This window comes from Ambystoma mexicanum, chromosome 5p, assembly GCF_040938575.1.
Source record: "Ambystoma mexicanum isolate Mex_15411 chromosome 5p, UKY_AmexF1_1, whole genome shotgun sequence".
NCBI classification, from domain to species: Eukaryota; Metazoa; Chordata; class Amphibia; order Caudata; family Ambystomatidae; genus Ambystoma; species Ambystoma mexicanum.
In genome coordinates, this window is record NC_090930.1 from 68,489,810 (window position 1) to 68,517,314 (window position 27,505).

A 27,505-nucleotide genomic window follows, 5' to 3' on the forward strand; every position below is an offset into this window, starting at 1 on the left:
TACCGAGGTTCCGCAGCCTGACAACGGGGAATGAGCATGTGAATCCATGCCAGACCCATGCTGGAGAACATTATTTATAGGTAAGGTAAACCTTATTGTGCATTTGTTAGGCGCTTATACAACAAGTGAATTGTGTTTCAAAGCGGCCACGGGGCAACAGGGAGGCAACATGGGATAGAAAACAATTCATACACTGGAGGATAAAGACAAACCTACTAGGCCTAGTGAGCATTCAGAGCGTGCTAGTGCAGACATAGGAGGAGGGACGCGAAGGACACACATGAGCCCTGGTCACCAATCTCAGCAGCTGTGGAATTAGCAGAGAAGGGAAGGAGGAGGTGAAAAGGAAAGTCTTGAGCAGCTTCTGGAATTTTGAGGCGATCCTGCTCAAGAGGTAGAGGGAGGGCAGGAGGCTGTCAGGGAGCCGGCTGAGGAAAGATCAGCCACCGGCCCTCTGTTTAGCAAAACACTTGACACACAGAGTTGGTAGAGGTCTAGAGGAAGAGTATTTAGTAAGAGCAAGTTGCAGATAGCGTAGGTGGAGGATGCAGAGGGATTTGAACTTGATCCTTGCAGCAACTGGGAGAAAGTGAAGAGTTTTTAGGGCAGGAGAGATGCGGTCAAGGATAAATCTTGCTGCCCTATTCTGGATTAGCTAGAGGGGTGGTAGGGAGGAAGAAGGTAGAGTGAAGAGAAGGCTATTGCAGTAGTCAAGCCTAGAGAGAACCATAGCTCTGGTAACATTGAGCTTTGGGTGGAGGAAGTAAGATGAGGAGTGGGGAGGGGGGTGGTATTCATAGGAGGAAATAATTAAGTGGACAACAACCCTGTAGCCAAAACTAAATCACAGTTGCCACCAGCCTATTTAACAACACAAATTATTCAAGGAGCGGGCAAAATGGGGTGCTTACACTCCCCTGCTTTCCCAAGCCCTGTTAGACATATAGGCTCATAAGGAAACAAGTTTACAGTGGCGGCGTGGGGTGGCAAAAACATTGAGAGAGCCAGCAACATTTTTTAGTGACTCCGAAATTTAGGGAGCTAAGTTCCAGAACACAAACGCATGACGAGGGCCCCACTGCTGTTTTGCACCTGTCGAAAGAAAGCATATGGTTCTCTGTATAGAAGCTGTATGGTTGACCAGATTAGCTAGTGTTATGTGATTCATGTCGTCCATGAACACGGTTCACTTGTACCTGTAGTCGCAGAAAGATTGCATTAATCCTAGGGCCCTTATCTTCTGTAGCTCTGCACAGCCTCATAATAGTCAGAAATGCAGACTTAAGTTGATGAGCAGGGTGCCTTCCAGATACCAGTCTGTGACGTTTGCTAGCACTCTGCTCGGACCTCCAAAAACATAATTCATTAAGGTGGAATCTGAGGACACTGGAATATCTGCTTAGCTACCTTTTCACCAATGGGGCCCGCCAGTGTAGGATGAGCAGGAAAGGTGTGTTGTGTAGAACCTGTCCCTTGAGCCCTATATTAAACGACTTGCTCAAAGGTGACCGAATACATGCGTTTTTTCAGCCTTTGCAAGCGTCCTTGAGAAACCCATCTGTAATAAGATGATATAATCCTTGATGTGGGGATTATTTTAGTCCTGCAGTTACAGAGTATGGTAAAACACCTATATGGATGACGAGCAGCATCTCCCACCATGACCTTGTATTACTTCTCACAAAGGTAAATTGTGGCCACCAAGTCCTAGTTTTTGTATCAATAAAGTAAAAACATTTTAGTTGGATGACCAGGGTTATGTGCGGTGCTCCAGCCCCTGGCTTCTTCACTCTCTAGTCCTCTTTCTCTGATACTTAAACAGTATTGAATTCCACATTCAAATTCGAAAACATCTTACTAGTCTCAGAAAACAAGACCATCTGTTACCATTGGCCACCCACTGGGAAGAATGTCATCAGATGGACAATGCGGATGACATTAGATTCATTGGCTTAAAAAAGGCCTCCCTGGTCAAGAGAGGAGGTGACTTGAAACTCGAACTCAGACAAATGGAGGCTAAAACCATCTGCAATCTACGATGTGTACAACATGGATTGAACACGGATCATGAGATGAATGTTTTCTTATAATTTTGGATGTATACCCCTCTGTAATTTTCGCATTTAGGTATTGCCTTCATGAGACTCATGGATTAGATGCCAGCATTTCGACTTTGTTTTCCCCACCTTTATATCGGATCTATCAGATTCTTTACTCTATGATCACTGCACTAATGAATACTACACATATATGCTGCCCCAGGGTCTAACTCGTTTCTGAAATAAGGAATTTTTGAATATCAGATTGACATTAACAGATAGGACTATGTCAATATACTCATTTTTACTACTCCATGGTTTTCCAGCAATCTGGCTTGCATTGACTAATTACTCAAACATGCCTGTTGGCCCTATTGAAACAATTGTGACCAATTGTGCACCATCACTTGTTACGTGCTGAAGGATCAATCTATCCACATGATAGAGGTTGTCATTGTTGAAACAATATCTGTATTATTCCTATTACTTGTATATAAGGATACCAGATTGCTGTTTCCTACGTCACCAACCATGTACACGGCATGCACGTCTTTATCATTAAAACAGGACCTTATCTTCACAAACTTTGCTCATGTACTAAGGGTTCATCGCATCAAGGAAACGCTTGTTATTGTTGACGTCATATTTTGTAAGACGCATGCGTGTGAAGTCATATGCTACAAATACGCATGCACGTGATGTCATACACTTGCATATGACGTCGGACACTCTGGAAGGTCTTTAACTTGTCTTCCAAGATGGCGCTGTCATTTCTTGACGGACATCTTACGCGGGATAGATCCCCACTATTCAGCTACAGGTAATTATAACGAGGGGGCAAAAATCTTTTTTTCAAAAATTAACCACACAATGTTTGTGACCCCTCCACCCCATCCTTTTAATATTCATAGGTATTGGGACACTTTATTTTGTACAACAGCATTTATGCAGAGTAATTCTCCAATACATACAACTGCAGCCTGACCACATATAAGTTGAGATACAGGAACTATTACTATTGTAATGTATCACATGATTCATTTTGTCTTTTTAACGCCCTCTTAATGGAGGTACGGTACCCTTAAGTTTCATCTACTTTCTATGTCCATCTTTATGACTGTTGATGCACATTACCAATAGTGGATGGAACCTTCCATTAAGAACAATATACAAAGCATTTTGCCTTCAAGAAGAGCATTAAAGAAATCTTGCCAGGGTAAGGTCCCTTCATAGAATTAATTTGTCATCCGTCCTTATAATGCTTTTGCATATCTACATATTTTCTCCGCCTGAGAGTCCTCAGAATATCCATCTTTATTTAAATTTCTCTAGGAAATATCCCAAGATTTATCTGGTGAGTTCTTTTGTACACTAATTTTTGAGAGTCCTAGCATGTTTAGCATGTTACCCGCACTCTGGGAGTGACGTATGGTACCATTATCACCAATGCTGAGCCATAACGGCTAATTTCCCAATATTTCACTTTTTTACCATCTGGATTCACAGCAGTTCGCAAGCATATTCAACTGCCATTTTTGGTATGAGTCTTATGCACACATCATTTAATAATACATAACTCACAATAACCCGAATATGGATAATCCCCGGTCCCAATGGGTGACTGGAGCCCTAAGAATGATTATTAATAAGAGAAATTGTAAATTTCAAATTTAATTGTTCCGATGCTAAAAAATACCTCTTGTGAGATTCCAAATTGGCAGCAGTGCTGGGCAGACGCGAGTGAGAGGAGCTCCGTCCCCCAGCTCAAGCTGCACAATGAAGATAGATTAAAAAAGCACCACCGTGGCCCCCCAGAGAGGTCGGATCCCGGGAGACTGTGCAGATGAGGGAATGCACTAGTCAGAAGGACTAGAAACGCAGACCCTGGACGAAGGGAAAGAGGCGTGAAGGGTCCGCCCAAGCTGTACTCGGACCTCCCCAGCAGGATTAAGGCCGGCTGAACAACAGCGGGTGACGGCAGAGCCAGAGAAAGCGTACCCCCCCCCTCCCGATTGTCCGAGGAGAGCAGAGAGGCCTCGTGGGGGAGAACCAGCGCCCTGGCCCCGTCAACCTGCAGGGGGAGGAAGATCACAGTGAGGACGGCGAGCCTCCATCTAACCCCTGGAGGAGCGCAATATAAGCTTGCCTCAATATAATCCCAGAGACCAAGCAGCGGGGCCATCAAGCGGGGTCATTAAAGTAAATAAAAGGGCGCCGGCCCAAAACCACTAAGTCGCCAACGGCCTCACGGAGAATAAGGGCGGAGGAACCGGCATCCCAGAGGCCGAGGCGCACTCAGATCAGAGGGAACCTACCGAGAAGCAGAGGCGCCAGGGTAGAGAAGCAGGATCCGGTGAAGGAGCAGAACGGCCCCTCCACCCGGCCACAGGCCGGCCTGACGGAGAGGAGAAGGCCACAGCGAGGCACACAGATAATCGCCGATCCAGGAGGAAACAAAACCTAGAGAGGAATGGAGGGAGCACAAGCAGCCCGGGAACAGCTGGGAACCAGACACTCGCACCGCCAAGATAATATGGTAAGGAGGAGGAACGGGAGGGGCCCACAAGGGAGAAAGGGATCACAAATCAGCTCCCTCCCACAACCGGGAGAACAGAAGCCACAGAGTACTCAAAAGGGAGAAAGGTAGCGTTGCCCACCCCTCCACCCCCAGTATACGACGAATACATTCCAGAGGCAGACACTTCAGAGGCCTGAAGACTACAAAAGCGAAAGGATTCAAGGGGCGCACACACCATCCCCAAGCCCCCCCTCGGACCTCCCACAAGAAATAGAGATACACAAGGGGGGATTGATTAATACTCCCCCGAGAGGACTTCCTTTAGAAGACGGGGCAAACGGTTCCCCAGAAACAAACAATAAGACAGTCATAAAAGCAGTGCCAGGCTAGCGAAATAAACCATTCCTGCACTTGGTCATTGAATGCACACATGTCCAGATCAAGGGGCAGACAACCACTCACCACTACCAACAAACCAAACCAAGACCGCAACCTGGTGCATCTCTGGGGGACGGACCCACAGACAAACCCAAAGACAACAACGCAAAAGGGGAAGGGAGACATAGCCCAAACAGAGGAAGAGGGCACCGAGATGACCACTAAGGAGGATATGAAAGAATGGTTCAAGGAATTCCAGGATCAATTTATGGCCTCCATGCACACCCAATTCGAAACTATGAAAGGAGAGATGAAACAGGCGGTGCATGAGTTGAGAGTAGACATGGGGAACCTGCAGGAAAGAAAAGATACTCTGGAGAAAACAATACAGAACTTGTACGATGAAATGCAACATTAAGCGGAAGCACTGGAGAGAGTGGCAAGGCTGTCCCATGATCTAGAGATGCGAGGACCTGAAAAACAGATCCCGTAGATCAAACATTCGACTTAAGAACATGGCCGAGAGCGTTGAAGACAAGGACCTCAGGCAGGCAGTGCAACAGGTCTTCAGAGACATACTGGAGGAAGAAGAGGAAACAGAGATCCAGATCGACAGAGTACATAAAGTGGGCCCACGCCGCATGGGAGAACCAGGGACCCAAACCCAGAGATGTATTAGTCGCAATGGTGTCATGCACACAAAAAGAACAGATCCTACGGAAAGCGCAAACGTTGGAGCAGATCAGGATGAACGGCATTGCAAAACAACTTTTCCAAGATGTAGCACAATCGACCCTCCAGAAGCACAGGGAGATGGCACCGATAACAAAAGAGCTGGTGGCGAGACAGATTCCTTTCGGCCTACTTTTCACGTGGGAAGGGAAGCAACAGAGGGTCACCTCGTGTGAGGAAGATGAACGAATAATGAATCTACAAGAAAGGGAAGGAGAACCATCCAGCGGCAACAAACCCGCACAAAGAGGAAAAACCCTGAGAGGGTGGAATAATATAAACACAAAATCCAAGCACCACCCCAGACAGCAGGACACTAAGTGAAGACACTCGTCTCGGCCAAAGAGAAAGAACAAAGAGACACCTGGGTAACCGACGGAATTAAACACACATGAGCGACTGCGCGCAAACATCCAGAGGCGGCGAGCTGGGACCAAAATGGGATCCTGAGAGACCTTAAGTGGGGTTTAGGACTCCCCACGCAACAGTTATACCTGAGTGTGAGAGGACATGGCGCGAAGGGCGGCGCGCCCAAGTGATCATGTGATCATAGGGTCCAGAGCCCTCCTCAGGGAAGTTCTCCAGCATGGGGTCTGGCATGGATTCACATGCTCATGAATATTCCCCGTCGTCAGGCTGGGAATCCTCGGTAAAGAAAAAATCAGTATCAGTTTCATTTCAGATCTGTCTTTCTTAGTAGTAACCAATCACTGATCTCTTGGTCATACTGCCCCCAGCCAATGACTGCCCTCTCCCAAAGCCCCGCCCCTGGCAGCCATCCTCAGATTTTTACCGCACGCTCAAGTGTTGGGAGTCCTCGTGCTTTAGCTCTCGAGTTTTTGCTGCGTTTTCGCACTTTTTCAGGATTTTTTTGGTTTAATCGCGCCTCAAGCTCCACCGTTTCTACTTCCGATAACGGGGACCCGTTTCAGAATTCTTCTACGCCCCTCAAGGGTGAAGTTTTCGTCGAGTTTACACTTCTTGGAGGATTCCGGAAGATCTGCGGCCTACCTCAACGGACATGGCCCAGGATAAGGGGAGCTCGACGCCCGGATCCAAGCTCTTCAGGAACTGCCCTGAATGCGGATTATGTAACGTTTTCAAGGAGGACGAGCAATTGCAATGTCTCTACTGCCTCCATGGGGACAAGACGCACGTGGAGAAGGACTGTGCGTTCTGCAAGAACCTTTCGGAACGGATCAAACAAGATCGTCGTTCCCGCCTCGCCGCCTGGCAGGAGAAGGGCACAGCAAGTGAGAAGGCGAAGAAGTCTGAGCGGGCTTCTTAGTCCTTTGAGGGCGCCCCTGTGACGGGGGTCCAACAGAAGGCCAAGCACCGCAAATCTGTGGGTTCCGGGAGCGCCGAAAGGTCGGGCTCTTCGGTTGCCAAGCAGGGCGCTACTTCCCCGGCACGTTCGACCATGAGCCAACGCTGACCCTCCTCCCCCATCCCCCCAAGGCGAAGGCCCAGGACGCACCTAAGGTGGTGAGGGCTTTGATCCACCCGGAGGGGGGTGGCGGTGGCCATTACAGACTCGGAATCAGCCTGTGAGGAGGAACTGGTGGAGACCGAGAAGGGCCTCAACGAAAGGTCCATAGGCCTCAACAAGGGGTTCGAGAAGGTTCGATCCCAGGGGACGGTCCCTGCTGACGTGATCGAAGATGACGAACAGGGCCCAGTGGAGCGGCCATGCGGCCATTGCCCGAGCCGCAGGAAAGCTCGGCGGCCATTTTGTTGGCAATCCAATCATTATGTACCGAGATAAGGACGAGATTGCCACGCACCCCGACGGAGGAGCCAGAACCAGGCCCGTCGGGAAGCCCTCCGAACAAGCAGAGGAGAGTCCACCCCGCTCCACCCTTCGTGCCTGCGAGACCGGTGGACCCCTCATCTCCCTCGCCGGGAGAGGATACGGCGACAGATACGGGGACGGACGATGACGGCGGCAATGACACAGCGGACATCCCGTCGTCACCCCCCCCGCCCTCCCACCCTGAAGCACAGAAAAAGGAGGGGTTTCTGTACCAACGACGAGAGGCTAAGAGGAAGACGGTGCTCGCGGTGCTTTACTCGACGACATCTGGGACGAGGGGCTTGCTGTCCTCAAGAACCCTGCCACGACACCCGCCAACAGGGACAGGTACGAGAAGAAGTACCGAGTCCCTGATGCCGCCCCCTTGTGCCTCAGGGCAAAGCCCACGCCGGACTCGGTCGTCTTGGCAGCGGCTAAGAAGAAGGCAGCGGGGGCGGCGGCCTCAACTTCCACTTCCCCGCCGGACAGCGTGGGCAAGAAGTTGGACTCTATGGGACGACGAATCAGGCGGCCAATGCCTTCGCTATCGTGGCCCACTACGGCAGGGAGCTCTGGTTCAAGATAGCTCCCCTGCTAGATTTCCTGCCTGATGATAAAAGGGCAGAGGCCCTAGAAATTCTGCAGGAGGGCGAGGTGGCGTCGGATCACACCATAACGGTGGCGACGGACATTGCCGATACTGGATTTCGCCAACTGGGCAACAGAGTTTGCCTCCGACGACGAGGATGGCTCAAGGCGACAGACTTTCGCCAGGATGTCCAGACCAGAGTGTTGGACATGCCGTTCGACGGCAACAACCTCTTTGGTAAGGCGGTGGATGAGTCTCTACAGGCCATCAAGACCGACTCGGAGGTTGTAGGTCAACTGGTCGAATCTAAATGGCCGACAGGACAAATGGTCGACACCAAAAGGTCGACAGGTCAAATGATCGAAATTTTTATTTTAGTTTTTTCACATGTTTTTTTTTTTTGGGGGGGGGGGGGTCCCCCACTAACCCCCTTTTTTTTTGTTTTGTTTTTTTGCTAAAAACCCCTTTTTTCCCCTAAACTAAAACCTAATATATATATATATATATATATATATATATATTCGATCATTTGTCCTGTTGACCAAATTGTGTCGACCATTTGTCTGTCGACCATTTGACTAGACACCCGACTCGGAGACGGCCCGGGCCCTTGGGGTGCAGCAGCAGCGACGGTCCTTTCGGAGCCCCGGAGCCAGACAGGGTGCCTCCAAAGGATCCAGCGGTGGCTCCTCCACTTACCGCCAGGCGGCCCGCTCCTCTTCCCAGGAGGCCTACAGAGGTCGTGGCAAGCAAGGTGGTTCCCGCATTCGTCGTCGCCAAGGAGGGCAAGGCCGCTTCCAAGCAAGACTGACCCGGCCGTATTGTCGGGCCCCCACCGAAGCACCCCGGTGGGAGGCCGGCTGACGAAGTTAGTCAGAGTGTGGGAGTCCATCTCCACCGATCGTTGGGTGTTTGACACCCTGGCCAACGGGCACTCGCTGGAATTCCACCTTCAGAGGAGAGGACCAAGACCATCCTGGGCAAGGTGCGGCGCCTGTTGGCCACGGACGTGGCCAGGGTGAGGTCCATCAAGTCCCTGCTCGGGATGATGTCCTCATGCATCTACCTTGTTCCCCTTTGCAGACTTTGGATGTGTCCGCTACAGGAGTTCCTCGACGCCCGCTGGCTTCAGGTGAGGGGCTGCTTCGAGGACAGGAACCCCTCGACGAGGAGTTCCGTCGGGGAATCCTATGTTGGGCCACCCGGGCTCACCTCACGACGGGCACGGACTTTCAAACCCCCGCGTTTCAGGAGATTGTGACTACGGACGCCTCTCTGGAGGTTTGGGGGGCCCACACCGGAGATCTCCACGCAAGAGGCCTTTGGCTCCCCGAGGAGAGGTCTCTTCACATCAACATCTTGGAGCTCCGAGCAGTGTTCTGGGCGCTCAAGTAGCTCCTCCCGTCCCTCAAGGACAAAGTGGTGTGGATCTTCACCGACAACAGCACCACAATGTTCTACATACGGAAGCAGGGGGGTACCAGATCCCCAGCCCTATCCAAGGAGGCCCAGGATCTGTGGCACTGGGCCGTCGCCCAGGGGATGTTTCTGGTTCCCTTCCACCTGGCAGGAATAAAAAACACCATCGCCGACTCACTAAGCAGGGAGCTGCACTTGTGCCATGAGTGGGAACTGCGCCAGGATCAAGTGGATCGACTCTTCCAACGATGGGGCAAACCCCAGATCGGCCTGTTTGCGACGGCGACGAACTCCAAGTGCCAGAGGTTCGCCAGCAGGTTCCCACAGCCGAGGAGCATGGCAATACTTTCTCATTCCCTTGGAATGGCCTGTTTCTATACGTGTTCCCACATTTGCCGTTGCTGCTCCGCCTCATCAACCAGCTCAAGAAGTCCAGGTGCAGGATGATCCTCGTTGCATCGGCGTGGCCGAGGCAGGTCTGGTTCCCAGACCTTCTGGACTTGTCAACGTCCCCACCAGTCAGGCTGCCGGCGGACGCGGGTCTTCTCTCCAGAGAAGGAGGCGCCATTCTCCACCACGACCCACAGTCGCTGAACTTGCAGGCCTGGCTCCTGCAGCACTAGAGTTTGGAGGGTACAATATCCCGGCTGATTGCAGAGAGGTTCTTGCAAAGGCCAGGGCGTCCTCAACTCTCAAGTGTTACGGTCATAAATGGAAGAGGTTCTCTGTCTGGTACCGTGCACAGAAGATTAACCCTCTGCGAATTACGGCCCCTCAAGTGCTGCCGTACCTGCTGTCGTTGGCCAAGGCTGGACTGGCTCACGCCTCCATCAAAATACATCTGGCTGCCATCTCCCGATATACCAGGACTACGGGACGGACATCCTTGTGGTCTCATCGCCTGGTGAAAGAATTTATGAAAGGACTATTCCGATCATTCCCGCCGGTGAACGCTCCTGCCCCGGCGTGGGAGCTTAATGTAGTGCTGACCAGGCTCATGGGAGTCCCATTCGAGCCTATGCATTCAGCGCCTTTGAAGTTCCTGTCATGGAAGACAGCGTTCCTCGTGGCCATCATCTCTGCACGACGAGTGGGAGAGATTCAGGCCCTATCTTGCAAGCCTCCATACTTGATTTTTCATGACACGAGGGTGGTGCTGAGAACGCCCAAGGTGCCGTCGGACTTCCATATCAACAAGCCCTTGGTGTTACCAGTTTTCTTCCCGTTGCCTTCGACGCCGGCCGAGAGGACTTTGCACTCGCTGGATGTAGCTAGAGCGGTGAAGTTCTACGTGGACCGCACAAAGAGTTTTCGGAAGACGTCACAACTGTTTGTGAACTTTGGGTCTGTGAATCAAGGGAAGGCTCTCTCGAAGACTTCCATTTCCAGATGGCTCTCCGGCTACATCATGCATTGTCACCGGTTGGCAAACCGACCGCTGCCCGGCCGTCCGAGAGCCCTTTCGACCAGAGCGATCGCTGCTACCACGGCGTTCCTGTCTGGTGTGCCCCTGCTGGACATCTGCAGGGCTGCTACGTGGAGGTCGACGCACACCTTCACAACATTCTACTGCGTCGATCGGGACTCCAGGGAGGAGTCCAGGGTCGGCCAAGCAGTGCTGGCAAACCTGTTCGCTTAAGGTGAGCCTGGTGAGGAGGTAAGAGATGCTTAATGTTGAGTTGTTGTATTGCTTAATGTTGAGCCTGTTGCCACTTCCCGTGGTTGTGCATGTGTATACTGCTATGTATTCTTTTATTCATGAGCATGTGAATCCATGCCAGACCCCATGCTGGAGAAGGAACAAGTTACTTACCTGTAACTGTTGTTCTCTAGCATTGGTCTGGTATGGATTCACATGAGAACCCTCCAACCTACCCCTCTGCGGCTCTTCACTTGGTCATACTGCCACTTGGCGTGCTACCAAATCTGAGGATGGCTGCCAGGGGCGAGGCTTAGGGGGAGGGCAGTCATTGGCTGGGGGCAGTATGACCCAGAGATCAGTGATTGGTTACTACTAAGAAAGACAGATCAGAAACGAACTGATACTGATTTTTTCTTTACCGAGGATTCCCAGCCTGACGACGAGGAATATTCATGAGCATGTGAATCCATGCCATGCTGGAGAACAACAGTTACAGGTACGTAACTTGTTCCTTATGGGGGGCGGGGGGTGGGAGGGGAGGAAAGTTGAGGAACATAGACGGGTTATAGGGGAAGGGGGGGAACCCACTGGAGACGAAAAGGGGTAAGCAAACGAACGAAAGCGGAACAGCAAGGGCAACACTCCAGAACCAGAAGATGGGGATAAAAGTCCTGACATATAACATTAGAGGATTGAACTCCCCCCGGTTAAAAGGAAGAAGACTGAACACTTCCTACATAAAGAAAGATTTGACATAATCATGCTCCAGGAGACCCACATCAAGAAACAGGACAAAGGGAGGACCCGCATAAAAGGATTCAATCGAGTCCTTCAAGCAAATAACAGCGAAAAAAGAAGGGGTATTGATTGCCTTTGCAAACACCATGAACGTGTAAATCATGAACACCCTCCCAGACAAACATGGAAGGGTTCTACGTCATTTCATCGCCGGATTTTTCAATGCAGGGATTTTTACCGCAGATTTTTTTTTTTTTTTTAGCAAAATACTCATCAAATTTTTTTTTTTTGATTTTTTTTTTGGGGGGGGGTGTTACCACCTCAAACCGCCCGTTCCATTTTTTTTTTTTAATTCCTGTACACCCACACCCATTTATATAATTTTTTTTTAACCCCCCAAAAAATTCGTTGAGTTTCTTCTCGAAAAAAAAATCTGCGGAATAAATCCCTGCAAAAAAAAATACAGCAATAAAAGGACGGCATACCACATGGAAGAAACTTGTTTGCGAATGTACGAATAGAAGGAATACCACTGACTCTGGCAACGATATACGCCCCCAATACGGCGCAGGATGGGTTCCTTAGGGACACCCTAGATAAGCTGGGAACCTTCGCAAAGGCGGAAACAATTTTGGCCGGAGACTTTAGCTTGGTATGGGAACCAAGTAAAAACAGAACCACACCGACCTCCAGGTGGCAGGGAGCTCCCTCAAAAGCCCTGCAAAGATCCATGGACAACATGGCCCTAGTAGATGTCTGGAGGAAAATCTAGGGCCGTCACAGGGACACACATACTTCTCTTCTCGCACGTGCATGGAACAAGCTTGCGAATTGATTATATCTGGTCCACCGCATGCCTACTGGGGAAGATAAGGGAGGTAGAGAAAGGGAACATATCACTCTCAGATCACGCCCCCCCTTATGGATGACACTCTTAATAACAGGGAAGCAATCCAGCCTCTGGAGATGGACTCTGCCGGGAGAAATACTTCAGGACCCAGTCATGCGAGAAGAAATAAGACAACACATAAAGGACTACCTGGAGGATAACACCCTGGGAACAACCAAAGCAACCCTGTGGGAGGCCCTCAAGCGGTCATACGGGGACGCATAGTAGCACTCAAGGCACAGACAAAATAAGCTCCAAATGGGAAGCAGACCTAGAAACGAAATGTGAAGAAATACGGGAAGAAATGGCCAGCAACCATTCCAAGAAAATAAAGAGCGGCAGTGGTCGAAGTAGTGGAACTATGTTCCCGGCTGGCCTGCAGCCACTCCCCACAAACCCCATCACCACGTCCCCTCTCACACACAATACACACCCCCAAACACTTGCACCTGCTGTTTAAGTGTACGTTCAGTGCAGCGCACTGAAAGTGCAAGTTTCAACTTCTTCTTAGACTTTTATTTTTAAAAGAAACCATTCCAGAACAGTTTCTTTTTAAAATAAAAGTATAGGCACTGTAAAAGGTAATTTAAAAAAGTACAGGAGCACTGCTCACGACCGCTCCCGCTCACTTCGACCACTGGAGAGCGTACAGACATATACAGGGTCAACTGGAATCGCTCAGGACAAAAAGGGCAGAGAGACAACTGCTACACCAGAGACATTGATATTACATAAAAGCAAATAAAGCAGACAAATTGCTGGTAAGACAACTAAAGGGAAAAAGACAGGATCAAACCATAAAAGCCATGCTCGACGAACATGGCCAGAAGAGCACTTTGACGACCGAAATAGGAAGGATCTTCAAGCAGTTCTTCCAAAAACTATATGCATCCGATATCCCGGGAGAGAACGAACAAACCAACTACCTGAGCGACATTACGCTCCCGACAGACACAGGAAGAGAAATCGCAATTAGACCAACCTATCACAGAGGAAGAGACATCAAGGGCAATCCAGGATCTACCGAAGAACAAAGCCCCCGGACCAGACAGATACACTGCCATATTCTATAAAACATATTCAAACGACCTGATCCCAACACTAACAGACCTATATAACTCGTTCATGGACTCTGGCAACATCACAGAGGCAATGAATCAAAAATTCTGGTCTTCCATAAACGAGGAAAAGATCCGGAGAACCCAAGCTCATACCGTCCGATTGCACTTATAAATCTGGACGCTAAGTTATATACCAAGATTCTGGCCAACAGACTTACGAAGGTATTACCCCATTTTATCCACCAAGACCAATCGGGGTTAATTCCCAATAGGATGACCCACGATAACATCAGAAGGACAAGCCACATCATAGAAAAGGTAGGACATGCGCAAACCCCAGCAGCATTACTGGCGATAGACACGGAGAAGGCGTTCGAGCGCGTTGAGTTGTCGATGCTTTTCCGCACGCTGGAGAAGATGGACATCGGAGACCAATACATCAAGAGGATTCGAGCCAACTATAATACGCTGACCGGCAGGATAGCAATAAATGGGGAATTAACAGATACATTTGAGATAAGGAGAGGTACCAAACAGAGATGTCCCCGCTCACCACTTTAATTTGCAATCTTCTTAGAGCCACTCCTGGAACGGGTCAGAGAGGCCCCAGACATAAAAGGAATACTAATGGGAGGACTAACTCATAAAGTGATGGCATACGCTGACGGCAAGCTGATGGTAATATCAGATCCGGCGAAGTCCCTACCCTCCCTCATTCGAGAAATAGAGAAATTTGGCACCATATCTGGTCTAAAAATCAATAAACATAAATCCAAACTCCTAACGCTAGCCGGAAACAGGGAAGAAATACATAAAACAAGCAGAGGTGCAACAACTAAGGGTGGCTTAAGAAGGGGTCAAATACCTCGGAGTGACCTTGACTAACAAAATCAATTACCTTTTATGTGGCGAATTTCCCACGCCTCCTGAAAAAGACCAAACAGGACCTGGAGAGGTGGAACCTGCTGTCGATCTCGTGGTGGACCCGTATCGCAGTGATAAAGATGACGGTCCTACCCAGACTGTTGTACGCCTTCCAGGCGCTCCCCATCCAACTCCCTCCAACCTTCTTCAAAACTCTCCAGAAAGCAGTGTCGGCATATGTATGGCAGAAGAAAACCCCAAGACATTCAAACTTTCTACTCCCCACACAGAAGCAGTCGGGTGGCATGGCTTTACCACATTTCAAGACATACTATGAGGTGACACAATTATGGGTCCTGAAGGAATAGATCCCAGACGACTCTAACAAAATATGGGAAGCCCAGGACAGAGCAGTGGCAAGAACTGGCCTACGCCACCTATTGTGGACCAGCGCGGAACATAGGCACCAAAATGTAAAGATAAGTGAAGTCATGAAAACTCCGCTGGAAATCTGGAATAGGTCAACAAAAAAGGGAATTCTCTCAAGACCCGGCACCCTTTTGTGCCTCTGTTCCAAATCCCAGAGTTTCTACCTGGGATGGAACGTGGAGCATACAGAAAGTGGGAGGAGGCAAACTGTACGAAAGTGGGAGATATGTACAATGAGCAACAAATTAGATCTTTCGAGGAATGCCAAGAACTACTGGATTTAGCCGAAAAAGACAGATTCAAGTATGACCACCTCCACCATTGGCTATCCTCCCGGCGAATGGTCCATACGGCAACCAGACCTCTTACACCTTTTGAAACATTCATTATGACGCATCCGAGCACAAATAAACTGCTATCAATCATATACAAATTCCTAAACGCCCCGGGGGAAGAAATCAAATGGCAATATATGAAGAAGTGGGAAACAACGCTGGGAAGAGTAATATCAAAATCCCAATGGGAACATGTCTGGCAACGCATCCCAAAATGGATAAGAGCAATCCACTCGAGGGAGGGGTGGATGAAAATACTGGTTCAATGGCACTACACCCTGTAAAGACTGCATATAATGTACCACACTATACAGAATAAATGCTGAAGAGGGTGTGACACAGAGGGGAGCAGGAGACATATTTGGTGGGACTGGCCGAAGTTGCAACAATATTGGACAGAGGTAAAAACCTAGTTGCAGGCGATGTTCAAAGGAACGGACGAACTGGGGGAAGAAGTGTGGATGTGCGGCATGTGGAACCCCAGAGACGAGACATTGACGAACACGCAGAAAAGGAACTTCATGGGGCTCCTCATAGCAGCATGGCTAGCAATAGCCCAGAAATGGAAGCAAAAGACACCACCCTCAAGCCTGGACTGGTTGCAGAGAGTTTGGTCCCATCTGGCAATGGAACGGATTACATATAATCTACAAGGAAACTGCCAAAAAGTTCACCAAAGACTGGGGAATGACGCTCGAGTACCTGCAAAGCGATTACATGGAACAGTGGTGCCCGCACAACATACGAATAGTGGATTTGTTCACATAGCATGAAATAAAAACGAGCAGCGCCCAGGATCTTGAGGACCGAGACTCCAGTGGAGGGTGAGGGGGAGAAGGAGGGAGGTTTAGGGATGGGAAGACGGGGACAGTCTGTTATTGTTGATGTTTAAGAAATGCAATACAAATATTTTTTTAAAAAAAGAAAAATACCTCTTAGTCCACGTAACTGCTCCTGCCCTTCCCGACTGTCTCCGATTTTGATTTCGCGTATGTACACCCTTTTTTGATGTTATTTGAATTGTCCGGTTTTTGATTTGACATGTTGAACAAACGTATTTTGTGCGATTGTACTTTGTTTCTTTTCAACCACCTCTTGTGGTTCTTCTTCTTTGTGCAACTTTCACGATTTCACACATATACATATTACTGTTAAATATGAAAATGTTGCGATCACAAATATTTATGACAGCCTTGAGAACGACCGAATGGTCGAAACACGTGTCGGCTGTGACAAGAATAAATCACGATTCACACAATTGGATGGCTGTACTTTGCTTTTTGAATAGATTTGGGATTTGTACTAATTTTCAAGAATTGAACATTTCAACACTAAGTCTTCTGGGCTGTACATCTACACAACCAACATTACTTTGCCAGCATTTGATCAAGGGACCTAGGGGAACCACGTGTGGTGTTTCTGCTGCAGTCGACTACCAGTGACTAGAGGAAGCTCTGCGCACCACAACTTTGTTACTCCCCAATCCTTATGTTTTTTCTTAAACAGTACTTGCCTGTGAAAATACTGCTCAAGTTTTCCTTTTTTACTTTCGTATCTTATGGCATTTGCCGTCTTATGCCAGAGCTTTCGCCTATGCCACAGGTCAACCGTTTAAAAATGTACCAGTTCCACAATTCCCAATTTTGGGAAGCTGACTGCCTTTCCGTCTATCCCTTCCCCTTCCCCCTCACCCCTTTCCGACCCGTACATGGAAATGGTGCCTCCTATCCAGTTTACATTAGATGGGGGGGGGGGGTCTACCGTCAGCCAAAGCTCTTAAAGATTACTAGTACTAATGGGTGAGTTTCCTCTGCTTCAAGGCTCCTTTTAACGATTGCACTGGTGAGTGGTTATCTTCGGCATCCGCCTAACCATCCACCTCCCTGCACTGTGCTCAAAGAATTTTACACTGAAGCAGGCATACAGTGGACAGTTTTTTTCTGTAGGCCTTGGCCCATGGTGATCTGTTTTTTCCAAACCAGCCCCTCAGGGCAGGTCTCCTCCTAAAACTAACACTGCAACCACCTATACTCTGTGGCTTTTACAGTCTAGCTCAGGCTCTATGTCTGTCTCAGTAAATTACATCAGTGCTTGCTTGCCTTGAGTGCTCGGGAAGCCTAAGCGAAGCACATTGGACCAATACTGGCATTGTTCCTCCTCGCTGCTTGCAACACTTTCCATACTTTGCAAATCATTTACTGAAATCCCTACTTCCAATCTGAGGGAACATGCTTTATTTGATGGGAATTCTGTTATCCATTGCTCTACTAAGCAGCCTTGATAGTATTGTACCAACCTGCTACGTTGAGTTCAAGCCCTCTTCATGTGGCTCTGCAGAAGGTCAATTCCTGGGCTTTAGAGCTAGGTTCATGTCTCTGCTAAATCTGCTCCAATTACCCATATACGGTGAAGGGTGCCTTTTCTGTAGAATCCACATCACTTGGGGTTGAGCAAATCCCCCTCACACCAATTCGCGAGAAGTAACGTAAAAGGCTTGGTCTACTCTGACCTCTTCCTGCCACGCCCTACTTGCTTACATACATAAAATCTCTTTCTATGCCATCTCAGGAGACTAACCATACCTATAATATGAGCTCACGTAACCCCAGGTATTTTCCAGCCTTCTTTGTGGGCCCAATGCACTAGCCCCATAAGACATGGCCATATGGTTTCATGGTCGCAATCCGGCCGCTTGCAGGATGCCTGCACAGGAAGTCTGTACACCTTAATTATTAGAAGTGGTATTCAACAACGCAACCCAATCCCGCTCAATTAATCAGACCATCTGGCAATCACCTGTTGACATTAGTCACACTAGTCAGGGAAATTCATTCAAGAGCTTCCCAGTGGATGCTCTCTTGGAAGACCTCATCAAACTCCACTTTACATGGGCTGATCTATCTCTGATGAACCAGGACGGCGACTCGCTTTTCCAAGAACTAAACACCACCCTCGCAACCAAAATCAACTGCCATGAACCAGTGAAGCAATACACCCTCATGCCTAAACCTTCTACATCCTGGTATACTTGAGAAATCAAACTCAATCAACATGCCATCAGAAAACAAGAAAAGCTTGGCAAAAATCCTGCCGCGCATCTGACATTGTCCTGCTCACTGAACTCTGTGCTACATGCAAACGACTGATGACTACTGCCAAGGCCAACAATGAAAGCAGAGCCCTCTTCAAAATTGCTCAGCACTGCATCAACTGCTCCCCGACCCACCCGTACTGCACTCCGAAAAATTGCCTGCTGTCAACTTTCTTCATCAACAAAACCAGCATGATCCGGCAACACATGGACACTAACGCTGCAACTGACAGCACACTACACAAAACCACAACTTCCTGGACAGCTTTCAAGACACTAACTATGGAAGACCTCACTGCCGCCCTAGGATCCCTCAAGGCCACATCGTACAAAGATAACATCCTCCCTGCCTCCGTACTCAAGACCCTTCCGACTGAAGCACTGCTCCCTTACCTGACAATCATCAACAGCTCCCTAACTCAAGGCATCTTCCCCTCTACCCTCAAGATCGGACTAATCCTCCTGCTTCTCAAGAAACCAACACTAAACCCCGACGACATCAGCAACAAGCGCCCCATTGCCCATCTTCCCTTCCTAGGTAAGATCTTTGAGAAAGCAGTAGCCACACAACTCCTCCAACACATCGAAGCCAACAACCTCCTTCAGGCCTACCAATCTGGCTTCAGACGCAGATGTAGCACAGAAACTGCTATTATCAAGGTGATAGACGATGCCTTTAAAATCCTCGATGAGGGCAATCCTTGCCTCCTGGTTTTCCTTGACGTCTCCGCAGCATTCAGCACAGTAAACCACCAGACACTCACCGACAATCTACATTGCTGCATGGATCAGCGACATGGTCCTCAGCTGGTTTAAATCGTACCTTGCTAATCACCACCAGTTTGTACAAATGGATACCTCCAGATCACCAACTCTACCCATCGCCTGTGAAGTCCCTTTCCCCTGTGATCTTCAGTCTTGACATGGAACTCTCCTCACTTCACACCACATCCACCAATAAGCAGATGACATGCAGCTCTACCTACAAGGTGTCCTCCATCGAAGACATTCACAGGCTCACGGCCTCCCTCTCTTAGATCCAGTCGTGGATGTCTAGTGTTTACCTCAAGCTCAACCCCTCCAAGACTGAATTCCTATTGCTGACCAACAACATGAACACCCTGAAATACAGATCTGGCTCTCTGCTATGCACCTCGAGGGTATCACACCCCGCTGGCCACATGAACCAAATCTCTTGTGTTCAACATCAACGGACACATCTCCTTCAGACAGCACATAGCAAAGATGACACACAAACGGTTTGCTACCAACATTCCCTACTATGGAAAATCGAGCCCTTCCATTTCAGGAAAAATCCCTCGTCCGATCTGCTGTTCAAGCCTTGGTCTTCCCACACCTGGATGGTAGCAGTACCCTTTTGGAAGGTCTTCTGGCAACTACCCTGGCACTCCTGAGATGTGTCCTGCATGCTGCAACATGACTTCTCAAAGCACTTCCCGAATTCAACCATATCACCCAACCCTCACTGAACTGCACTGGCTCCCACTGCAAGCCGATATCCTCTTCAAATGCTGCTGCATCAGGTGGTCACCCTGAAGTCCCCAAGCTACCTCACTGAGAAACTCTGCATCTCTGGAGGCCTGCGATCCACCAGAAGCAAGGACATGTGCAGGCTTCCAACTCCACCAGTGCAGGAAGGAAAGAGCCAAAAGACAGGCCTACTCTGTCAATGCCCCAAGACTCTGTAACCTCCTCCACATCAACATCAGACTCACCCCCTTGCTTCTACAGTTCAAGCAGGAGCTCAGGACCCTCCTCTTCAAGGAATGGCTCCTCCTGAACACCTAGGTTTGCACACCATCAACTCCCCCACCCTACCTAAGACTGGGTGATCTGATTCCCCATCGTTCCTCCGCTAGTTGCTTCTAGATCCCTTGCTGATAAATTGCTGCCACCCCTCCTCTCCTCTGTTATTGTCTCCACTCCCTGGTTTCTCTGGTTCCCTCACAATGCTCTTCCCTTTATTATTATAAAGTGCTCCATTGCTTCCTGAAGCTGGGTCCGCGATCAATAAATACAATTAAAATGCAAATTAAAAGACGTTCACTTCATTCTCTCACCTTGCCCTTTTGCTCTCCATTTAGTATTATATTTTTATATGAATCATACCATTTTCCTACATTTGTTATTCCAAATCTCTCTTCTTGGGTAGAAATTAACCTTTGCAATGTGCATGCCAGATTCTCGTTCAGGAATATTTTTAATTTTAGAACGGTCTCCAGAGATTGTTTGTGACCTGTGGTTCCCCTTTCCCTTCGAAGGCAGGTCTTTAGGACCTCCAGGCCTCAATGGAATGTTCACTGTATCTTGGAGCCATACGTGTCTAGAAGAATTTATCTAAAGGATATTGACTCAGTGATACCAAGGCAGTCTGTGTGGTTTTTCATGCTTGCTTTTTGCTTGAAGTAGTAACCTGCCGAGCGACCACTTGGGCTGTTAGATATGCCCGTGCACATTTTTGACAAGCTGTGTGTAACGAAATGCATTCATCCTTGTAAGAATACAGGGATGAGCAATAGCCTCTGAGCTTCAACCCAACACTACTACTGAACCAGCAGCAATCTCACTTATAGAGCAATCTCAGTTATAGAGGTGGAAGTGCACAAAATTAATGGTGCACCTCCTTCACCACTTAAGATAGCATGGGCTGAAGCATTAAAGCAACCAAACAATAATCCAGTAGATACCAAAATAAAAGTCCTATCAAGTTTCTATAAAAAACAAGGTTTTACTTAAACTAAAAGAAAAGAAAAACTATTAAAAACACGAACAACCCACCTCTGTACCGAGGTGCATAGTGAATGCAGAATTGGGAGAAAACGCCCCTCCTGTGTATTGAACAGGGTTGTGAAGGAAATAGTCATTTTGGAAAAGTCAAACAAGTTCAAGAATATGTGTTCAGCTCATAAAATCGGGTCTTAAATGTTACTACGCCCCAGGGAGCAAGGCCAGGGGGGCGGGGGACACAAAGACACATTTATATTTTATTGGCTTCTTAAACTGGGGTTATGTGCATTTTGCAGTGCGGGTTTGAGACTTCTAGCTGGTTCCGCAGGATTCAGCAACTCGGTGTAATTAAACAAGCGTCAACAGCAATTGGCTCAAAGAAGGTTGGGAAAGGCATGCAATGTTCAAATCAGCATTTTCCGAAGGCACAATAGGTCTTGATGTGTGAAAGCAGAGATTGAATTCCAGCTGTAAGCTGGCTCCACTGCACCCAATGACCTGTCGCGGCTCGCCAGGCGGCAATGACTCGTGGCTCGAAGAGGCTTGGGACAGGCAGGCAACGTTCAAGTCAGCATAATGTGTAAGTGTTCAAAGTGGTTTGGAGCTAAGTGCGTTTCAATGACGGGTCCATTCAGTCCTTGCAGTTTTTCAAAATTGTTTCGACCAGACACAGCCACTAAAAATGATTTGAAATTGCAGAGAAATCCAATGGCTGCTTCGTTAGCCCATGCCATGCTGTGGCGCCATCACGGGGTCAATGAGGAAAGGTACGTTTATCTTTTGCCCTTTTTTTATGGAGCTTTACACAAGTTTCTGTCTGTTGTCGAACATAGAAATGCCCACTTTGGATGTACAGGCTATAGGTCTGGGTAGTGGGTAGCCTAACTCTTGGGTTTGCCTTGAACCACACACAGGTTTGGTAGGATGGCTAAGCATCCAGGCTTAGTCTAGGAGGGCTGTAAGAAGGTACAAAGAACGCGGAGCATACACTCATTCAGGAAAACACAGATGCACTTGGTTATATAAACAGAGCCATTTATTTATATATACAAGAAGGCACACTGTTAAATATTCTTAGGGTAATTCTAAAACATCACTAGAATAATGTAGAACACAATTGCAAGATTCTTAAGGGGATAGACCGGGGGTATAATACTTAGAATAACTTTTACAGTAGTACATCTCTTAGTAAAAACATCTGAAACATGTATGCAAACCTTTCCAACTTATTGTACTTTCAATACCTTAGTTCCAGCCTGTCTTAAAGAGTCCAACCCTGTTTTAGGAGAGTCTCGCAATGTTCAGAGGGCACTAGGCCACCAGAGGTTAGGAGTTGAGCAGGATACGCAGGATACCATGTTTAAGGTTTAAAAGTAGCAGAGTCCAGCAGGATCTCTTCTGGATTTGCAGGTAGGTAAAGTTAGTTTGTTTTAAGCAGGGGAATCAGGATGTTCCCTTCTATGGTTGCCTCAAGGAGCATTGTCATAAGGCAGGATTAGAGTACAATGGGTTGGGCCCCCCAATGTATCTCTCTGGGAGCTCTGGAGGGGTACGAGATGTACAGCTATCTGCAGCCCTAGGAATGCAGGATCAGCAAGTAAAGCTCCAGGTAAGGGTTGCAAGCAGCGGGACAGTACCTTTTTAAATGAAGTCGTTGTTGCAGGATGATTCCAGCAGTGAGGTGACTGCAGACCCTGTCCCTGCTCTCTTGGCTTTGGTGACATGTTGTGTGAGGGGACTTTGGGGAGCTGGTCTGAGTCTCTGCAGGTCAAGAAAGATGCCTATACAGTTCCATGCAATTTTGTTCTTCGGAAGACGATGCACAGCACAATGGCACATGACCACGGGTATTCGCGACTTGCAGGCCGTGTCGCAGGTCTTTGAGGGAGTATGCAAAAAAAGTTAGTCTTCAGAACTGGTTAGGTCCACCAGTCCAAGGGAGGAAGTCTTCTTCGTTCGCCTCTTTTTTATCGCTCAGAAGTGCAGGTCGGGACAGCAGCAGTTACTCAGCGGGCTCTGGCAGTCGCTGGAAGTGGCTGGCGTCTTCTTCCTTTGTGCATCTTCTTCGGATTATTCTGTTCCAGTGGTCGACTGAGTTTCTGCTCTGCGCTCCTCGGAATGTATGCCGGGACACTGACTGTGCCCATCAAACATATTCCATGCAGCATTCAAAACTTATGGATGGCTGTACAATGGGGACAGCCAGCCTCCCAGTCATAACTGGTTTCTCTCACATACACCCTGCAGGACAAAGGACTGGGGATGTTTCGGTTGACCCTCCCCACTTTCTGCCCTGCCAGTCACTCAAAGACCCTTTGCGGACATTTCCCAGGGAAGTCTGGCAACAACAAAGAAACTAGAGGAACCTCCCCCACCCAGGCAGGTAGAAGAAGACCTAAGAAAGGACAAGCTATCTTGTTCAGTGCTTAGACAAGTACAGCCATCATTTTGGGTCACTGGTGACCCTTGTGTCCCCTACAGCAGCCGCGATAACAGCCTGCCATAAAAGTTCACAAAATTTTGTGTAAAAGGTACACTGCCACCAGCCTGAAAAGAGGGACTTGTCACAGTAACCAAAAAGTTACTGGAGAAGTGAGAGAAGGGAGGCAATGTTTCCCTTCAGCAGTCCACGTAAGGTGGGGTGTGCTGATCTTGCAAAACAACACAGCTAGGATAAAAAGTATCCCCTGCCTTGGTAACTGCATGTTAACCAAAGGAAAATAAAGAAACATTACTGTGGGAGTTGGAAGGAGCTTCCAGTAACACTGCAAAGTACTGTGTGCTACTCTAAAAGCTAGATGCCAGAAAAGATGGACGAAAGCATGATTCCAAAATAATATACCAAAAAGAGATAAAAAGTGTTCCCCAGATCAGAGTAAAAGAATGCTTGAATGTGGAAAAAGGTGCAGTAAAAAGTGTTGGGGGAGGGGGTGTCTCACGGGTGGAGAGAATTTCACTCAAGAAGGAAAATCTACTCCACCACCCGTTCCAGCTAATATAGTTGCCAGGGACACTTGCAGGGCAGCAGCTTCAGCAAGCAGAGTCCTTGGTACCAGTGTCCAGCAGCAATCAGGCCTTCTACACCAGCAGGTTGATTGATATGTTTTTCTGAAGTGGTTAGCGTAAATGTCTACACTCTCCTTATAGGTCTTTGTTTTCAAACAATGGATGGGAGTTTGGGCAGCATTTAAACCAACAAGGTTCCATTGATGTATTCTTCAGAGATAATTCTTCAAGAGAATTCTGAAGATGGTTTAAATAAGGGCAGGGATTGGGGGTGTCGCCACCATATAGAAAGTTTGCCACAGTGATTGGTCCATTCCAACCTTCTGTAAGAAGCCAATCCTTGGTTCTTGAACAAGGGGTTTTCGTTCTGATGTCTGCCCCAAAAGTGCCTATTAAGAAGGAATTACGGAGAAAGGGGGGTCGCAGGAATGAAGTGGGGTTGAGCCTATCTAAAATGGCTATACCCTTCTTCAGTGTGTAGGTTCACTTCCAGACCTACACTGTACTTAACTTCTACTTTGCCCCCAGTAATTATCTCCCTGGTGTGACTACTTCATTATGTTGCAGGTGCCCCTTTGAAGCGTCCCGCTCCTACCCCACCCCTGAAAAGGTATGTTCTGCTTTCCCAGGAAAGGTGTAGAGCTTGCCCAGCAGAGAACAAATGGGCATTTTGACCAAGCCCAATATCAGCTATGGGGGTGGCTCCCAGGCCAGACATAATACACAAATGGCTCTGCAGCTGTAAGGGTCACAGCAAAACAAGTACTATAGCTGACATGAGGTAATTTTATATTTCACTAAAGTACTACCACCAGGCCATGAATATATGCAATTAAAAGTAGTCGGGTCATGAATGCACACTTTTAAATGCAGCCCATGGCTGCTTTAATTAATTTGAGTTCAGCAAGCTATTTCAGGAAGGCATGTTACACACTGCATTGGTTGGAGTCAGTAGACAAAGCTCAGTAGTATGTGTGCACTATACTTTTTATCATGGGCCATTGGAAAGTGAGGCCTGTTTAGCGGATCTCCCTTCCTGAGAGAGAAAACCACCATCATTTTGTGTAGCAAAAACCTTGGGATTGCATGTTTTCGCAGATGGCATGCTGTCACATTGTGCTTATAGTTTTGTTTAGGCCCAAGATTGTATGCTCAGAAGGCTTAACTGTTAAACATGTTTTATTATGAACGTGTTGTTACAAAGACTAAGATGGGCAAAACACATTTCTTACTTTGCTCCCCGACTGCTGACCTCTGTTCTGTCAACTCATCCATGAACCCTCCCATGCCAAGTTCAGGAAAGCGTTATAAACTTGGCTTTTCCAGAGACCTCTCCTCCTAGTTGGTCTGTTCTCCTACCATCCTAACGCATGCGCAGAAACCACTCGGGCAAGCATCATGTTACAATGCCCTACCCACAAGGGAGTAATCAAAAATTACCCCCCTTAGTGAATTGTTCTTCTAGTACTTGGTCAACCTTCTATCAACGTTTACTATGAATGGCGACAACCGAGGTACGGGGCAGCTACTACAGATGTTGGTGCTGAACATGGAAGGGGTGTTGCACAGTTCTCCTGTAACCGCTGCCTACCAGCACGACATACAATCAGTCTGAAGGAAGAGCCACTATGGACTAAGAGTACAGAGGTCTCTGCTGTTACCTTTGGGTCTGGTGCGCATTATAAATAATCAAACTAGCTTGTACACATGTCGACTATTTATTTCCCCCTCCATCCTGCTAGTTGTATGCGTATCATTTTCATTTCCTTAATGAGATGAGTGTTTGCCTCATCTGGATTTGTCGCATGCAAAAAAAGTAAAATGAAAATGCAGTAACACTAACCATAGTGCTTCCCTGCTTAGCCTCATATTAACACATGCTTAATTTCCCTATTTTTTTCTTTCAGATTACCAACGCCAGAAGGAGAGGACGGTACACTAAACCCCTCCGCAGGCCCCCGCTATCAACTGCCTGTTCATCCAAGCCTCCTGACCTCCCATCACCCACCCAACCCGAGCCTCACTTCCATCAGACTACTTCTCCAACACTGCCACATTGCACATATTTATTTCCCAGACAGCATCCTTTTGTGCTTGGAGAGGCAGAGCGTCTGTTCCTTCTATTAATCCGCACCTTTCCCTCACCAAGGTCCTTCAGAGCAAACCATCCGCCTCGCTTTGAGGTAAAGGCCAAGGATCCTATCTTTTTAAAACAACTTCACATTTTTTTCTATAAAATGTTTTTGAAGTTTTTCCTGTCTGCTCTTGTTGTGGTGTTCACTTAGGTCTTCTCCCATTTTCCCTTTTATACCCATTTGGTATCATTCCACTCTTATTTAAATTAAAGCACTATGTGAACAAACTAAAGTAGGTGTGCAAGTCCCTTCTCCGTTTGTAGCTGATCTGAAAGTTTGCCACGTACTTGGGCATGTTTAGCACCACAATAGCCTGAGCTGAAGAGGAATGGAATCCTGGAGCTGCCTTGCACTATAACTGCTCGTCTTGTAGTGTGCTACATTCACAATTTCAGTGACTCCTTGCACTGTTGGCTGCAACAAAGGTGAAAGGATGTTTCGTGAGGATTGGTTTGCTCTTGGAGCAATATCCCTGGGGTTATTCAGGTATGGTATTTCCCAGACACCCTACTGTGTGATGTAAGTAGGTATTTGTCTTAAGGTAGTCCGACTTCTAAGGCCTGACTCCTGGATATCCGTGTTGGCATTGGTAAGCCCAAACAGTGGGAAGTAGAAATGTAATTACATGTCAGAATTGCCTGACATGTGGGTGTAAAAGATGGTTCATGCAGGAGCAGTGGCTAATATGTGGATGGTTGGGTTCATTGCGTAAGATTATTGGTTGTGATGGCTCATTGTTGCTATGTGTGGTAATGGGATTTAATGAGAGTGGTTAGTCCGTGTGTGGCGATAGTTTGATGGGTAATGGGTGGATATGTAGGATGGTTGATTTCTGTGGGGGTTGGTAAGAATTTGTGTTCAGGACATGCAAGTAAAACTATATTGCGTATATGTGTGGACTGTTGACTGCTTGCACTGGAGGATGTGTGATTGTATGGATAGCTGTATTCTTGGATTCGTTTTTCTTCTTTGACATGTCACCAGGCAGCCTGTTAACCCAAATGTAATGCTGGAGTGGTGCCGGTTGAGTGTGTGTTAGTAATAGAATGTAAATCAAGTGATTGACTAACTGTTAGAGAGTTGGGGGGGGGGGGGTGTCG

General features: G+C 47.9%; 1 protein-coding gene across 4 annotated transcripts in view; it reads left to right on the plus strand.

Annotated features, from left to right (window-relative positions):
* The window catches only part of PDZD11 (PDZ domain containing 11), a 175,416-nt gene extending 148,779 nt beyond the window's left edge, over positions 1–26,637 (plus strand). For all 4 annotated transcript variants that reach the window (XM_069612454.1, XM_069612456.1, XM_069612455.1 and 1 more), the window contains one exon: positions 26,178–26,637. In XM_069612454.1, coding sequence (XP_069468555.1) covers positions 26,178–26,212 — 35 coding nt within the window. In that variant the 3' untranslated portion in view covers positions 26,213–26,637. The remainder of the gene's footprint in view (positions 1–26,177) is intronic.
* Positions 26,638–27,505: the final 868 nt, after the last annotated feature.